At 38.9% G+C, this 17,087-nt stretch overlaps 1 protein-coding gene across 1 annotated transcript; it reads left to right on the top strand.

Annotated features, from left to right (window-relative positions):
* The first annotated feature begins 3,356 nt into the window (after nt 1-3,356).
* SAT1 (spermidine/spermine N1-acetyltransferase 1) lies at nt 3,357-6,459 on the top strand. The gene is made up of 6 exons (XM_075196580.1): nt 3,357-3,603; nt 4,042-4,093; nt 4,363-4,446; nt 5,362-5,463; nt 5,548-5,588; nt 5,949-6,459. Exons 1-6 carry the CDS (start codon nt 3,538-3,540, stop codon nt 6,117-6,119), a joined length of 516 nt encoding a protein of 171 aa, XP_075052681.1. The 5' UTR covers nt 3,357-3,537; the 3' UTR covers nt 6,120-6,459.
* The last annotated feature ends 10,628 nt before the right edge of the window (nt 6,460-17,087 follow it).

The raw sequence follows: 17,087 nt of genomic DNA, 5'->3' as shown, positions 1-17,087 counted from the left end.
CATTGTTGTTAAAGACAAATCTTCAGTCGGTATATAATCAGTAATTCCATTAGAAGCATTATCCTTACTACATCAAGTGACATTTCCATTGATTTCTATATAGGTTGCAGTTGGCTAAGTGTCTAGGTTATTGGTTATGTGTTTCGTCACTAATCAAGCCAGTCAGGCTTTTCTACCACTGTTTTAGGTCAAGTATGATATCAGATATTGATGTGTCAGCAGAGTTTTATTCCATCTATTTAACATAATATTGTGTGTTCTTATTCAGATAACACTTTAAAAAGAAAAGAAAGGTGTATGTATCGGGGCACTCCAATGGTTATATTTCCAATGCTATGTCACATGGCATAGCAGTGAGCAACTGCTATTTTTAGCATATGTTATAAAAGTTTTCTGTCAATCATTACACAGGATTTTAAATATTTTGCTAATCAGTTTTTAATGTATATCAATAAAATGCTTTAATATTTTATGTAAATATAACCATTGGAGTGCCTGGATACATATACCTTTCTTTTCTTTTTCATGTGTTATATGATTAATTACGGTGTGAGTGCACCGCCCCTAGAGAGAATAATAATGAATGAACTAATAGGATGAACGGTTTTCCTGCTGCGGTATGACTTTGGTTTATGTTCTTCAGCACAGCCTTGATTGTTTTTATTCATATATGAATATAAATGGTTATGTAATAAATTATTGGGTTTTTTTTATATGTATTCAATCTGCATGGGTGTTCTATTTGTTATTTGGGCTTCGGACAACTCTCAGCACTTTCTGTTTTTGTTCTACAGTCTGGTAGGGGTCAGTGGGACAGGTGAGGTGCAGCAGCAGGGGATGTCTGGGAGAAGGAAGGACAAATGTGTTAGCGGAGCCAATGGCAGCATGAGGACTACGTGGCAGCAGGGTTCGGGAGTGTGGCAGATGGAGTATCTGGCAGCAGAGAGGGGGAGTGTGTATATATACTGACGTGGCTGACAACCATACGGAGGCCTGGGAGGAATCACTGCTGCAGATAAATATATATACTGCAGCAGTGATCTTCAGATTACAGCCTCCTCTGGTATAATACCGGCTCACTGACACAATGAAAGCGGAACTTCCTTTGTGGTGCGCACCAAATTTACTGTCCGGACAGATAGTAACCGCAAATAAGTTCCTTTCTGAAGCAGGTCATAATTAGAAGCTCTGGATTACAAGATATCACCACTGCTTGAAGTTCTCGCATACAAATAATGTTGGTTGGAGATAAAGATTGAAACACACAGATTACGACGTGTTTTTTGTCTGCCTCATGCAGACTTTCTCAAGCAGTATAGCTTGACCTCCAAGTGACTGTCTTTAAATAGAGGGAATTACTCTCATTAGGCAACTTAAATTCATCTGTTGCAAATCAGCAAGACCCTGATGTTTTTTTTCCGTAATTGGTTTGATAAAATAATTATTCCAATAAGGGATTTTACTGCAAGAAGTATATTCACATACTAAACATCCATATATAAACAAGCCAAAAAGAAATATAAATATATACATATAAAACATAAAAATACAACAATATAGAAAACATAATAAAAAAATATATAACTAATAATGAGTATTATTTATACAATAAAAAAATTGTTACAATAACCAAAAATATTTAAAAATCAAGCAATATATTCTGGGCAAAAAGCACAAGTAGATAACGACTGATAAGTATTGTCAACAGGGAGCTTCCAACATAGTGTTGCAGCCTATTCATAAAACTGCCGTATTCTGTTTATCACCCGATGAGGATTCTCTACATATTGGATTGAATAAGATGCCACATTAATCCTCAAACTTTTTTGAACAAGCTACCAACCTGGTTGGTTGATAATGAATCATAGTCTCCATTGATGAATACATAGTGCTATTTAGCTAACATTACTCTGTATGCTGTCTAGTTTTTATCATGTCGATTTGATTAATTTTAGGTATTTTTATGTTTGAATAAATTGTTTATGTGCTTCTGTGTGATTGGACCAGACAGCCACCCTTCACTTCCCACAATCATCAATGAGTCTTAGACGCCCAATAACCACTGCATACTGGGAACACCCTACAAGACCTGCCATTTTGGAGATGCTCTAACCCAGTCATCTAGCCGTCACAAATTGACCCTTATTAAAGTCGCTAAGATTCTTACACTTGCCCATTTTTCCTGCTTTCAACACATCAACTACAAGAACTGGCTGTTCACTTGCTGTCTAATATATCCGACCCCTTAACAGTTGTCAATGTAAAAAGGTAATCAATTTTATTCACTTCTTAATGGTTTTAATATTGTGGCCGAGATATATATTTTGGTGCAGGTAAAAGGCTGCAAGACTGCTTAGTCAATCTCTCACTGCCTGGGGACAGGGGCTGCAGAGTCTCTGTGAGACAAAAGCCTGATATTTGCCTGTAAGTGAAATGTGCTGATGCTGCTTGTGTTTTATTTTAGTTTATTAGTTAAAGAGTAACACATAGTTGCCAACCTTTAACGATTGGCCTCCTGGTGTCTCTGGGTAGAGGTGGGTATGAGGGGGCGGGGCTCCACGAATCACGTCATTTTGGCCCCGTCCCCTGTGATGTAACAACGCAAACGCGTCATTTTAGCACGGGGGCAGGCCAAAATTATGCGATTCCCGGAGAATCGCATCATGGAGACTTCAAATCTGCCCACTTCACTAGGAAGTGGGCAGATGTGGGAGAATTGTCAGCTCTCCCAGGAGTCCGGGAGACCTACCCAGAATTCGGGAGTCTCCCGGGCATTCCGGAAGAGTTGGCAAATATGGAGTGACATCAAGAGTAACAAATGTTTAGTTGGAGCAAGTTGGCAAGGAGTTTTCATTTGTTTTTCGTACTGAATGAAACTGGCTGAAGCTAGCTGCACGGAGCCTGTGGACGTGTGCGAATTCTCTTAGCTGCTATAAACACCATCTACCCCAGGAGATAGTACAAGGCACCTGTATCAAATCACTATATCTATCTATCTATCTATCTATCTATCTATATATATAAAGATATATATCTGTCTATCTATATATAGATAGATATAGATAAAAAATGTAATTAAACCTACATCAGTGTTAGTTTTTATTCAAACAGTGATGGTTTCTGTCTAGAGAATAACTTTATGACCACTATGTGGCGCTGTTGTAATAGCAGATCATAGCTGGGGTGCGTCACAATTTCCGGGACTGTGTCGTCAGGGTTCGAACTTTATCTACACGCGAAGAGGCTGGGTTAGAACGAAGGAATTGTGTAATACAATTTGTAATTGGCTATGACAGAAAGGTGGGCGTGGCTAGAGGCTTTTCGACATTTATAAATACGGATGACTGGACTTCGCTTCTACGATTCGTCGTTGGATTTTTACAGAGCACCGTGGCTTGTTTGTGGCGTCTCTGCCGGGTCAGGGTCCCAGACTGACTAAGGAGCGGAAGCCCCTGGGAAACGAATGAAGAAACACCTTCTACTACACTTCACGTACAGGGGACTTGTCAGAAAAGGAAAAAAGAGCAAGAGACGAAAATGGCCAATTTTATCATACGATCAGCTGTGCCCGGTGACTGTAAGGATATATTGCGACTCATAAAGGTGAAGAGCGATCATTGTGCTATGGCTCAAATACACACGGATGGTTCAGTATATGTCAATGTCTGTATGTATAGGAATTAACATTTCACAATGTGCACTTGTCCTGTGAGCTGTGTAGAGGAAGTAGAAGGTGGCCTTTGTTTCCGACAGACCATCAACAAAGACTACTGTCTGTCTTCAGTGATACTCGAGTCGCCCCCTCCCTTCCCCTGAGCCCCTAATGTAACTCAGTAGTGAGTTGGGGGATGGGCACCCTTCCATTGCTGGATGTAAATGAACTTGCTCACACAGATCCCCGAACTCTAAAGGGCAAGGAGTGAATTTAGTCTCAAAGCATATTAATGTTTGACCTTGGTATCCTTTGTGACAATACTTCACTGTCTATGTAAACTTGCTGGTTATGCTGCATTTGTAGCTAAATTGCTTTTCTTGTTTTAGGAATTGGCGAAATATGAAGATATGGAAAACCAAGTGGTGCTAACTGAGACAGGTATGTTATAAGCTTCACTTTGTTAACCTGTTTTCTAAGCTAAATATGTAAAAATGATTTGGCACCTGTTAGCTTGAGTTATTTTTAGCACAAATGTCTGCCTTGTTTTGCAGTTACTAAGCATTAGGATAGACAGTTTGCCAATCTGGTCCCTTGAGCCTTTGGCACTCTGCTTAGACAAATAAAAAGGAACAGAGGTGTGGGGGAGGGTTATCTGCTAACAAGGTTCTTGTTGAAAAGTGGCTAATTTTCTTTTCTTCCCTTTAAAGATCTCTTAGAAGACGGCTTTGGAGAACATCCTTTCTATCACTGTCTTGTTGCTGAAGTACCGAAAGAGAGCCAGACTGTTGATGGTAATGAGTTTCTCTTATCTTTATAAAGAGATCTTCCATTTTCTAAACCTTGTGGCTTTTCTTGTATTGACCCTATTTGTAGCAGATGCAATATTTGTTAAATCCTTTTCTCTTTAATTTGTCCCCAATCTTCAGGTTACAGTCTCTAGCTTCGCCATGTACATGGATGGCCCTTCCGTGTACATGGGTGGGCGGGGAGGTAACTAAAAGATCCGTTACACAATAACATAGATGAGCATGAAATGAGGTAAGGCCACCAGGGGCAACAATTCAAGCCTAAACAACAAACACGGTAGCTCAGAAAACCCATTGCAGCTGATGGGAGGTCTCGTGGAGAACACTGCTGTAAATGAATCTATCATTAGAGCTGCAGAGCATTCTCCAATACTTGTCTTGATGATTTCAAGAGCACCCTGTTCCCAACTTATGCCAAAGCTGATGCAGAAGGCAACCTTGACTTAAGAAACTGCCCCACCTTTTCACAACTCTGTGGACTCCTCACAGCCATTTCCTGACTTATGATATATGGTCCTATTTGGAAATATTTTGTAATTCTATTGGCGTGACTTTTTTTTTTTTTTTTTTTTTTTTAACATGTTTTATCAGACTTTGCAATTTGGGATTAAGTGCTCAATAACAAGTTGTGATTTTTTTTTTTTTTTTTTTGTAAAAGCCTATATTTATGGGGGGGGGGGGGGGGGTAATTGATCCCTGTTCTGAACTGCCGTGTGAAAGGAAATCACTCTTTGCCTTGCATTGTTTTTTTGCTTTTTCTTTGGTATTGCTGCCTCACTGAGTATCTGATAATTATGAAATGTGATGGTAGATGTCTCAGAATTCATTAAATTTGCATGTATTAAGTGGCCTTCAGTTTATTAGACGGTTGTTTCTAAACAAAATCTGTTGTCTTCACAGGGTACACAATTGTTGGGTTTGCTATGTACTACTTTACTTATGACCCATGGATAGGAAAACTCCTCTATCTTGAAGACTTCTTTGTGATGAATGAGCTCAGAGGTGCATATTTAATGTGTGTTAAACTTCCCAAGCCAATATTTTATAATATAAATATAACACTTTATTTTTTGTCTTCTACCCTAGGGTCGGGGATTGGATCGGAAATATTCAAGCAACTGAGTCAAGTGAGTTAATTTTTTTTTTTTTTTTGCTTCTCATTAAAAGAAATTAAAATACCATAATGGTACGTAGATAGCATAGCCCTTATTAGAATGGAGTCCAACTAACATTTTCTTAATGAGCCACAAGTTGAATAGGGGATTGCAATATTTAAGAATGATCAATGAGATGGTTTACATTTTAATTGCCAAGTTGCACCTTGATGGGAATGGTTAAGCTAGTCAACTGAGACATTTGACTGTTTACGGTAAGTAATATTTATAGCAGTTAAGAGTTTTGCGCCACATCTTGAGGGAATAGCAGTTAAGTATTGAAAGCATGTACCCTTTTTATATACATAACCAGACTTTGCTGTTTCTGTCTAGATTGCGGTGAAGTGCCGCTGTAGCAGCATGCACTTCCTGGTGGCGGAATGGAATGAGCAATCGATAAGATTCTATAAGAGGCGCGGGGCATCCGACCTCTCTACTGAAGAAGGGTGGCGCCTCTTCAAAATTGACAAAGAGTACTTGTGCAAGATGGCAGCTGAGGAGTGAAGAGTGCCTCTGAGAAAAGATTGTTACTTTAATAAAATTGCTTTTCTTTACTTGCTTATTGTGTAGTCTTCGCATGGTGACTAATTCAGAAGCTTTAGTACCAGTGGCATTGTAGCATAAAATGATTTGTCACCTTCCAGCTTTTTTTTTTTTCAGTGATGTTTCTTCAGGCCGAAAACTGTTCAGATCCCTATAAACCTAAGATTCTCAGTTGTGTGTGTATATACGTAACTTCATTCTTGTAAGTCATTTGATTGTGTACAATGTACACACTGGTATTTAGGGTTTTTGTATAATTAACCTGTTTTTACAAATTAAAGAGCAGCATTTGTTCTATGTTTCCAAGTGTTGTCTTGTTTACAGTGCAAAAGTGGTGTTGCCTCTACAATTTCATAAGCTGCTAAGTACTCAATCATCCCTCAATTAATGTTACGGTACAAGTGATAAACAAAAGCAAAGTATATTTGAATTTGGGGTGAATTTGCCTTTAAGGTCTGTTTTTAATATAATGGGAAATGAAGATGGAATATTAACATTTGATACATTCTGCAATACAAAAAAATATTTTCAAATGCAAAACTAATTAATGCAATCATTGCTGTGTGGTGACTTTTGGAGCATCCTTAAGATTTTATCATTTCCATGTAAACAGCATAGGTGGGTTGGGACCACAGTGTAGTGGTTTTTGGTAATTTGTTCAAACATTGGGATGATAAACAAGTCACCACTGTACAGAAAGCTAATTGTTTTGTTTTTTTTCTTTTTGTTATGGAGGTGGGAGTGAAACTCTAACATTCATGCTCCAGAGTAACCTTCATAGCCTTGTTCACCAATTTGCCTTTCTCAAACTTGCAGGTTCCACACTAGTCATTGTCTTTTTAGGTCATTTCCAGCTGTTAAAGATTTGGCTCCGCCTGTGCACACGTTCTGGTTCAATAGTAAGCTCTGCAAAGTCTGTAACTGATACTTTATTACAGGAAGCTTACCATTTCCTGTGTTCTGTTCACACAAGAAAGATGTGGTTAAAGTGATTATTATTCAGTTTTTATAAAGCACCAACACTTTAAACTCTACTATGTGTAATAGTAAAACCACCAAATACAAATGGAGGGGGTCCTGCATATGCGCCTTTGGGATCTGTTACTACATGAATGTTTTCATGTAGTAACACTAACATCTTAGGTGGAACATGTATACTAAGTCTTAGTCACTAAATCAGGTCGTCATTTTTTTTTTTTTTTTTTGAGCAGTGTTTTGTGTACTGTTAGACTTTCTGCTATGGAGAGAATTGAGCAGAGCCAGTGGTAAGTAGCTGCTGTCTCGATTTTGTATAAATGCTGGGACCCTGCTGATTATGAGACTGGGGGGTGGAGCCTACACCTAGTATTACTTTGGGAAAGAAGAACAAAAAGAAAAAAAGCCCCCTTTAAGCTGCATATGTACAAAAAGGCAGCTTATTTTGTGGGCTGAACCAATATTAATTTTAACACAGCCTATTAATTCACTAAGCGGACTTTGTACCTCTTATTTCTCTAGTAAACTGTTGGTTTGAGCCAAGAAAATGGCTTGTCACCAGTGTGTGTGCCAAAAACCCAATTATAATTCCTGTAGTATAAAATCTTGTGAAATTAACCCCTCTCCCAGGCTTTATTTCATGTTCTTAACTGTATGTTAGGTGTGGCTGTTATGCGGACAGTTGCTTTCCATAATGCGGCAACCAAACTATCATGGCTTCACTTGTTTCAATCTCCAGATGTTTAGTTGATGACCTTTTAGAATTGTACTGTAACATTAAAACATCTGCGTATGTAATGGCAAAAGTTATTGGAACAGTTATGCAACACAGATGTTGCAACTGCAAGTCAGATCTGTATACTGAGGAGTCTAAACTACAATAATATATATATGTCCAGATCGCAAAAAGGGGTTACCTTTATATACAGGAGTGTCCTTAATGTCATCAGAAAGTTAATCTAAAGATCTTTTCCACTTTTGGGTTTTTCTTTTTCATCTTGCATTTTATGTGTGAGATAATTCAGGTAAATACCACGCCAGTTTTAAAGGTGAAATAGAAGTACATAGATCAGTAGTAATTGTATGATCATGAATAAGAATAACCTTAGGACAGTGAACACTAATCAAATTCCCATCACAAATCATTGTGAATTGTATGCTGAGCAGAATTGAGTTAATGTTCTCGTGTCATTGATCTATGGGCTGTGGCATCCTGGGATAGGAAGGGCCGAATATGAGCAATGATGCGTAACTAAGCAGCAGGATTTGGCAAAGAGAGTGAATGTGGGGAGCAAAGTAGTGCAGGTTGACACCCAGGCAGCAGAGTTGGGGAACAGATGAGATAGTAGAATTGTCAACTGATAGGTTGGAGGGGGAGTAGGCTCTAGATGGATGGAAGGCAATGAGTTCGGTTTTGGCAATGTTGAGTTGAAGAAATTATAGAGGACATCGAGGAGGAGATGGAAGATGCACACCCAAAAGAGGATGGAGGGAGAGAGATTAGGAGAAGAGAGGTAGAGTTGAGTGTAGTCAGCATAGAGGTGGCATTGGAGGTCAAAGGAGCTGATGAGTTCACCCAGGGAGGAGGTGTTTAGGGAAAAGAGTAAAGGGCCAAGAACAGCGCTCTGTGGGACCCCAACTGGAAGAGGGGAAGAGAGAGGTGGAAACAGAAGGAACGGTCGGCAAGGTAAGAAGTGAACCAGGAAAGGACGGTGCCAGGGAGGCCAATGGACCTGGAGGCTGTGAAGCAGGAGGGAGTGGTCAACAGTGTCAAAGGCCGCTGAGAGGTCGAGGAGAATCAGAAGGGAGAAGGTGCCCCTGGCTTTACCCGAGAGGAGATCATTAGTAACTTGAGCCAGGGCAGTTTCAGTGGAGTGGAGGGGGCAGAAACCTGATTGGAGAGGATCAAGGAGGGAGTTTTCAGAAAGATAGATGTGAAATGGTTGCAGACAAACCTCTTGAGTATTTAGAGGCAAAGGGTCCCATTCCTTTTGGGGTCCCTGTGGGTATGAGGCGGACCAAGAAATGATTGTGCCAAAGAGGCCAATGGAGTGGAGGGTGTCGAAGGCAGTTGAGAGGTCCAGGAGGATAAGAAGGGAGAAATGGCCCCTGGCTTTGGCCGAGAGGAGATCGTTGGTGACTTTAGTCAGGGCAGTTGCAGTGGCATGGAGTGGGTGGAAGCCTGATTGGAGAGAATCAAGGAGGGAGTGTTGAGAAAAGTTAAGTTATGAGATGGTTGCAGACAAGCCTCTGAAGTATTTTGGAGACAAAATGACAGTGAATATTTAACCAGCCACTGGCTGATTTAAGAAGTTTTCCACCTCTAGATGACTTCATTCCTGTATGCATGCCAAATTTCTTAACCTTGTTAGCTTTATTCTACATGTTCAGTGTTTGATTTTCTAGTTCTGGGAGACACAGTGCTCTGCTCACTGCATTGGTTACAAATGCATCTGAAGACAGCTTTGTGTCGTATCCCTGGGGAACAACATGACAAAGGTAGAGAAAGAACTAAAATGAAAAACAATGTATTTAGCAAAAGTTTCAGAATGGCATGTACAAGCCAATAAATGAAAGATGAGCGATTGTTCAGTGATACATGAAATAAGCATTTGGCTGCTCCGTGGTCAATTGGTGCTTTTTCCTGCAATGACGTAGTATGGATTGAAAGGTCCCTTCCTTCTTCCTCCAAGAATAGGGATTTCTGGGAAATAGCAATGTAATGTCTAATGGTGTAAGCTAACATTCTATAGTGGTTTCTATGTAGTGGCATTATGAATAGACCTCTCACTATTTTTTTAAAAAAACAAACATCATGCATGTGAGACCACACCAAAGTTTTTCTGGGGTCATTAATCCCAATAATTAATTTCCTTAGCAGATGAAATAGAGTCATGTGGGAATGTGGGATACTTATTGTATTTGAGAGTGTAATTAATATTAGAAAAGATGGCAATGTTACATTTTTGTTTTTATTATTATTATTTTTTTGAAAAACAAAAAGGATACACAGCTCCACTGATTGGCTCTTCTAAACAAAAGTTTTATCCAAATCGGTAATAACAACAATTACATAATTTATTTTTAATTATAATATAAGAATAAATATCTTATGTACACAATAGGTCTGATTAAGATAACATAAACTTTGTAGAAATTGGACTAATCCACATAATCTTAACCAGGTTGAAAGAGATGTTATGGAGCCTGCAAGCATGTGATTGATAATTAGGAAATGTCCAGTACATCAGAGTTTCACATGCACAATACCATGAGTCAGTGAGCCTTTTCCACATACGTCATTAGTTCCTTGCCCTTTTTTTTTTTTTTTTTCTTTACTTGGCAAGCAAACTAGTTGTGATTCTTATTAACAAAACACAATGCAAATGAAAAATAATTTCTCCTCAGAAACGATTGTCATATTTGTAGTGCTGCAAACTAAAAGAATAAAATATTAGTGCCTCACATGCAATACTGTCTCTGCATACCCTGAAGAACTGCAATCACAGTCATCATAAGTTCACTACATTTTAATAAAATTGAGAGCTAAAAGAGATGCATTTTTGGATCAATTGATTATCCTAATCATGCAGGGACAGCCCCTCTGATAAGAAGCTGTCCCTGGAGTCCATTGGAAAGCGTAAGCTTTTTTATTCTGTTCCCCTGGATGACCTCACTGCACATGCACCAATAATTTGATGAGGAGGGATCTGAGATCCCTATACCCATCAGATTTGCGGTACAGTGCCCATAGACTTCAGCTGCTAACGCCATCTTCATCATCATCATCATGACCATTTATTTATATAGTGCCACTGATTCCGCAGCGCTGTACAGAGAACTCATTTACATCAGTCCCTGCCCCATTGGAGCTTACATTCTAAATTCCCTAACATACACACACACACAGACACACAGACAGACAGAGACTAGGGTCAATTTTGATAGCAGCCAATTAACCTACTAGTATGTTTTGCACCCGGAGGAAACCCACGCAAACACGGGGAGAACATACAAACTCCAAAGAGATAAGGCCATGGTCGGGAATTGAACTCATGACCCCAGCGCTGTGAGGCAGAAGTACTAACCACTAAGCCACCGTGCTGCCCTCATCTTCAAATGTGTTAGCAACCGACTACAAGCTCTAAAAAGCTAAGGTTTTCTGAGCTTGATAAATTGAATCCCCAATTAAAATGATAATATAATGGAAGAAAGCTTACAGCACTGGAGAACGCACAACCATCCAGAGCATTCACAATGTAATAGCCAGGAGATGTGTGTGTGATTGGATTGTCCATACTTGTCCAAGAAGATGCTGCATATAATTCAAACCTCTTGGTGCAGGCAGTTTCAATTACCTTTCTCAGCTTTGAGGCTGGGACCTCCCTTTACTGACATTGGGTAGCACCTTTAAATACAAGATACTTGGGGAGGATGCAGGTGTGTAAACTAGGACGGGGTTTGCCCAAGTAGGCAAACACTTTAATTTCTATACTCCATTTCTTACTAGAGTTAATGTTTCTATACTTAGTAAAGCATGTGGTCTTAAGTCATTTAGCACCATAAATTTATTTTGTACATGTATGGTGGTACAGAGTGGTTATTTGTTACTGCTTTCTTTGAGGGGGAAATTAAGTTAAACATAGCTTTGTTTTGTTTTTTAAAAAAAGTAATAGCTTAGTAATGTTTATCTACACCTATCTCTGCAATTTAAACATTGGTCTAAAATAACAATTTCTGTGGTTCTTTTTGTTGCTAAACAGGTAACCATTTCCAACTCAAAATTACTAATTTACACTGTAAATTACTGTAAGATTTGCATCCCAGTAAATTAAAACACAAGATAACTATTTCCCAAAGGAAATGTAATCATCACTTGTCCTGCAATGAATATTTCACTCATATCCATGTCAGTAATGTAGCATAAAAAATTTAATTTCATACCTATATATTTTTCATGTTAAGGTTGTACACAGAATCAGATATATTCACAATCTAATCACCACTTCTTACATTACAACAATGACTACATCCCATTGTCCCAAGAAGGGTTTTCAGGAGGGCCATGCACAGTCTACTAACTAGAACTATTGCACAGATATTAACAGGTGTATGTTTATCAAAACTTCGAAAAGTAAAAATAGAGGTGTTGCACATAGCAACCAAGCAGATTCTAGTTATTATTTATCTAATACATTCTAGAAAATGATAGGTAGATTCTGATTGGTTGCTACTTTTCCTTTTCAGAAGGTTTGATAAATCCACCCGTTTGTTTCAATTTAAAGGGTGATTCGTTGTGATGTGACCTGGTTAATTTGTTTTTATTATAAACTTGCAGGGTCACCCGCCCTTGCGAGGGTCCGATTTGTAATGTTTAGCAGTTTTTATCTATTAGCAAATTATGAGAGAAAGAGAGAGAAAGAGTGTGTGTGACTTCTCTGTGATCTTGAGCTCTGAGGAAGGAAGGTGGGAATTATTTATATTTTGTAGACATCATATATAAATAAGGGGAATTTATGGACATTAATACATATAATTGCCAGTTTGGTTAGCAGACTAATATTTCTGAAATAACGTGTTTATACTTAGCTGAATATGTCTGGCATGTTGTCTTTTCAGTGCCCTGGTGTAAGCAGACATGTTTTTTTTTATTAAAAGACTACTGTAGAGTAGAAGTAATTATTAATTCCCTTGTCTGAGTGGAGAGGGAATAACTTTACTTGCACAGTCAATTAGTGCACGTGAAGACTTTGGACACTGTTGAAGAGGTGTGTGTGTGTGGGGGGGGGGGGGGGGGGAGGGGCAGAAAGCACCACATGCTAGTTATAGTTGACTATTAGGGAACATTTTTCCAAATAGTCTTAAAATTTTGGAGGCCGGGGTGCCGTAAAATTCAAACAACCTTTACCAGATGTTATAACATTTTTCTGGCACACTTATAAAACTGTACAGCATGAAGCAAGGGACAAATGTCTCTATCTTTGATTCCTCAGAGAGATAGAGGTGGGGGGCAAAAAGCCAGAGTCTGAGTGATTGCCCTGCAGTCTGCTAGGCAGCTGGAATGCTCTGTAAGGATTGGTGTCACATGTGGATATGGTCAGTGGTGTAAGGGTAATACATGTAAAATATATCCTTATATTTGCTGAGTAGTGATGTTAACCAATATTTGGAGATGTCACTCCCAGACAATAGGTAACTCCTGAAAGTACTGTGACCTATAGAAAATTACTCTAATTTTATACAGTAAGGAGTCTCTATTCCTATCTTGCCTATATTGAATGTGGCCAAAGAGTAATGAAACCTATATGCCCTTCTGCAATTTGGGATAATTTGTTTAGTCCAGTTATATTTTTCTACTCCACAAGATGTCTAATTCAGCAATGTTACTTCTATAACAGCAATGATTCATTCCCCAATTCCAATTGTTTTACTATTGGGCCTTTAGTCAATTAGGTTTGCTTTGTACTAGTGCATGGAAGCTATGTTCTTCTTGTTGCATTGTACAGGCAATTTACCTGATAGGGTAGTAGGGACTTATTTAAACACGCATTTGTACTCATGTTCTGTGTTTGCGATCTTATAAAACAAAGGCATGTCTCATTTCTTCCAAACAATCACACTCTAAGCAGGCACATTGTGTAGACATACTAGGTGCATAATCACTCTTTCCTGCACCAGAGACATTCTAAGAAATTCATTGGAAAAGTAATATGAGACTTCTGTACCTGAACAATAAGGTCTCTTCCATCACACACATTTTTACGTGAATCATTCTCCGGAATGTTATGAATAAGCATAATGTAATTAAGAGTTAGATGCAGCCCAGTGACATTATGTAACAGCAACACAGCGGAAAGTAAGGATGAAATGCTACAGTGATATAATAAAACATAGTCCTACTAGATGAACACATTGGAGATCATTTAAGGAGTGCACTTGATGGGCACTGCAATACTCTTTGGTTGTGCACCTGGATGGTACTTACAGCTCAGAGTAAGGTCTACGCCAACTATCATGTCTCACGAGAAGTCTCCGTAACCCAGTGTACCTTGGTGTGTGAAGAGGCGCAGTGCGCAAAAGTGTAAATGTCACATCGAAGTTCAACCTCCTACCACTTCAGTATTGTCCTTTTCAATAACATACACTCCTAAAATACTGCTTGGGTTAGCCTCATTTATGGTTTAAATGAGTTATGACAGTGGTGAGACAACTTTATTAGACGTGGCAATGTGTGAACCCCTGATATAGTCGCCAAAATGTGTCCCTCTAGCTCGGATTGCTGGCATGGTTGTGGACAATTGGGTTTGTTTATAGACATCTGGTGGTCAGGCCCAAAAATATCCTCCTTTTGGGATCGCTCCTTCTGTGCGTCGTCCACAAGTATCCATGGACTTTCCTCCTCTGTTATCTACTTCTGAAAAGTATTCTGCAAAATTGGCTTTCCTTATACTTGCTGCTGCTAGATGCTTAATTACCAAGACATGGAAACAATGCAACACTCCCCACATTTCTGCTTTGAAGTTCTCTGTTTGGTTCATTGCCTGGATGGAGAAGATTACCCACCATTTACATGACAAGGAAGACAAATTTCATCAAGTTTGGGGACCCTGGCTCTACCTAGAACTCTAATCCCCCACTTGACTCTCTATACTATCACATCTCTCCACATCTCTCTCTTGCCCTATGACCAGACTCCCAACACCCCATTCTGTGACCTCATTGAGTGATCCTCGCTGATATCTCGCCTTTATACCTCTTCAAGGTTTTACCCCCTGATCGTGATGACCAGGCCCCCCGCTCCTCCTCCTTCCCTTCCCAACCTAACATGTAAAATTGCTAGCAACAACGTGTGAACAAAATTGGCGGTATTTTACCTTTGAAACGTTTATGGTTTACTACTCCATACACTGTATCATTAACATGATTCTGTTTTCCTTCTTTGTCCCCCTTCTTTGTTTTTATATACCCTATGTTTTGTTATTTGCTTATGTTTGTATGTTACCAAAATAATAGCAAATTAAAACAAATCATATAAAAGCAATATTTGCTGGAGAAAAAAATAACATAAAGATAAGGCCCACCAAATCAATTACATGTGATGAGTGCAATACGAAAAAAAAATCACCTGTCTTCTTACTCCGGTATAAAACATTCATGAGGCAAACAAACAGCACGTGACAGGAATGTAAAAGTCAATAACAGAGTAGGCAAGCAAAGTAAAAATCAGTAACAAAGCAAACATGCAGCATTTCACATTAATTCAGATAGAACCAATACAATGACAGTGTAGATGATTACAAATGTCACGGTTGAATATGAGGGCTGTGTGACTGGCTGCCCCCTCCCAGGCTGCACATGCAGCTTCGGCAAAAGGCATTGCATAGACTAGGAAGAGCATAGGAAGCTAGTGGTCCGCCCAGTCACGCTCCTCCACCTATAATCTGGCCATAGTCATCATGATCACTTTGTATATAACTGCCCCTCCCCCTCAGCATCTTTAGTAGTCACCAATTCACTCAGTTATAAGTTCACATTAGAGGGAGCTCATGTTAATTTGCTGTATAACACAGCCAAGACTGGATTCATAAAGGAGCTGTACATGCTGCTGGGATGTAGATTTATCACCTTTGAACAAACCTCCACATTATAATGTCAAAACTCTTACTATGTTTCTAGATTTTTGTTATACATTACATTCTTCATTTTTAATGTTGCCGTTTTAGTTTTCTGTTGTCTAAACTTAAACTTAACATTAAGTCTACTCAGGATACAACCTCAAGATATATGTCAAAACCCACTTGATCTCCTGACTCCAACCTCAAACAAGAACACTGTAGAGGATAGCATAGAGTAGAGTGTTGTAGAAATTAAAATTGTTGCTCTTAAAATACTGGTATTTGTATTAATGATAACAATAATACATATCAAAATGGTCAGTTTAACATTGCCCACAACATATGTAAGGGATAAAATGGATCATGCATGCTCACACTTGATACCAAGTGTTGGTCCAGATTATGGTTCTTATGCCCTGTGTGACATTATTCTAAGGCTAGTGACATATTGTCCATTTAATCCATGTGTTTTAGCCCTGGTAACTAGACACTTACATACTATATTTGCTTGCACAGACAATGTAAATACTATGTTCCTGGCTACCATCTCTGATAAGCTCTATAAATGCTGCTCATATTAGTATTTACTACTAACACTATCAAGCCACTATCGTGGGACACTAGTATACACACATGTATATCTGCCATATTACTGGTGCAAATGCTGCTGTTTTACAGCAGGACACATCTAGAGATCTGTCTTTGTTGGAAAATGTGAACCATTAGATTTAATAACTTCTCACATCTCCGTACCCAGTAATCCATCAAACATTTTCTGTAGCTGTTGAGCAATCCTTCGTGGTGGCTTGGAGATATTTTGGCCTAGTTCTCTTTTTACATTACTGCTTCAACTTTCATGTATTTTTGTCCTGTCCTACAACAAATGCTCAGATTATGCCACAACATTTCTATGAGGTTAAAGCTATAACTTTAAAACTTTTTTCTTAGAATGTACCAAATTGTTGATTTGGCCACCCTCTAACTTTCCTATATACTTTTTGTTTTTGCAGCCTAAGGATGGCCTGTTTCACTTACATTGAGAGCTCCTTTGACCGTATGTTGTGGGTTCACAGCAACAGCTTCCAAATGCAAATGACACATGTGGAATCAACTCCCAGGGGTATATTTACTAAACTGCGAGTTTGAAAAAGTGGAGATGTTGCCTATAGCAACCAATCAGATTCTAGCTATCATTTATTTAGTACATTTTACAAAATGACAACTAGAATCTGATTGGTTGCTTTAGGCGATATCTCCAGTTTTTCAAACCCACAGTTTAGTAAATATACCCCCAGACCTTTTGCCTGCTGGGGGCAAACTGCAAAGCCAGAAAGTAAAA

The sequence above is a fragment of the Mixophyes fleayi genome, chromosome 2, assembly GCF_038048845.1.
Source record: "Mixophyes fleayi isolate aMixFle1 chromosome 2, aMixFle1.hap1, whole genome shotgun sequence".
Lineage (NCBI taxonomy): Eukaryota > Metazoa > Chordata > Amphibia > Anura > Limnodynastidae > Mixophyes > Mixophyes fleayi.
This window is presented reverse-complemented; position numbering and strand designations above follow the sequence as displayed.

Coding starts and splice junctions, on each gene's coding strand:
- SAT1 (XM_075196580.1), top strand. CDS start 3,538: ATGGCCAATTTTATCATACGATCAGCTGTGCCCGGTGACTGTAAGGAT. Junction 4,447..5,361: donor AGAGAGCCAGACTGTTGATG/GTAATGAGTTTC, acceptor TTGTCTTCACAG/GGTACACAATTGTTGGGTTT. Junction 5,589..5,948: donor TATTCAAGCAACTGAGTCAA/GTGAGTTAATTT, acceptor GTTTCTGTCTAG/ATTGCGGTGAAGTGCCGCTG.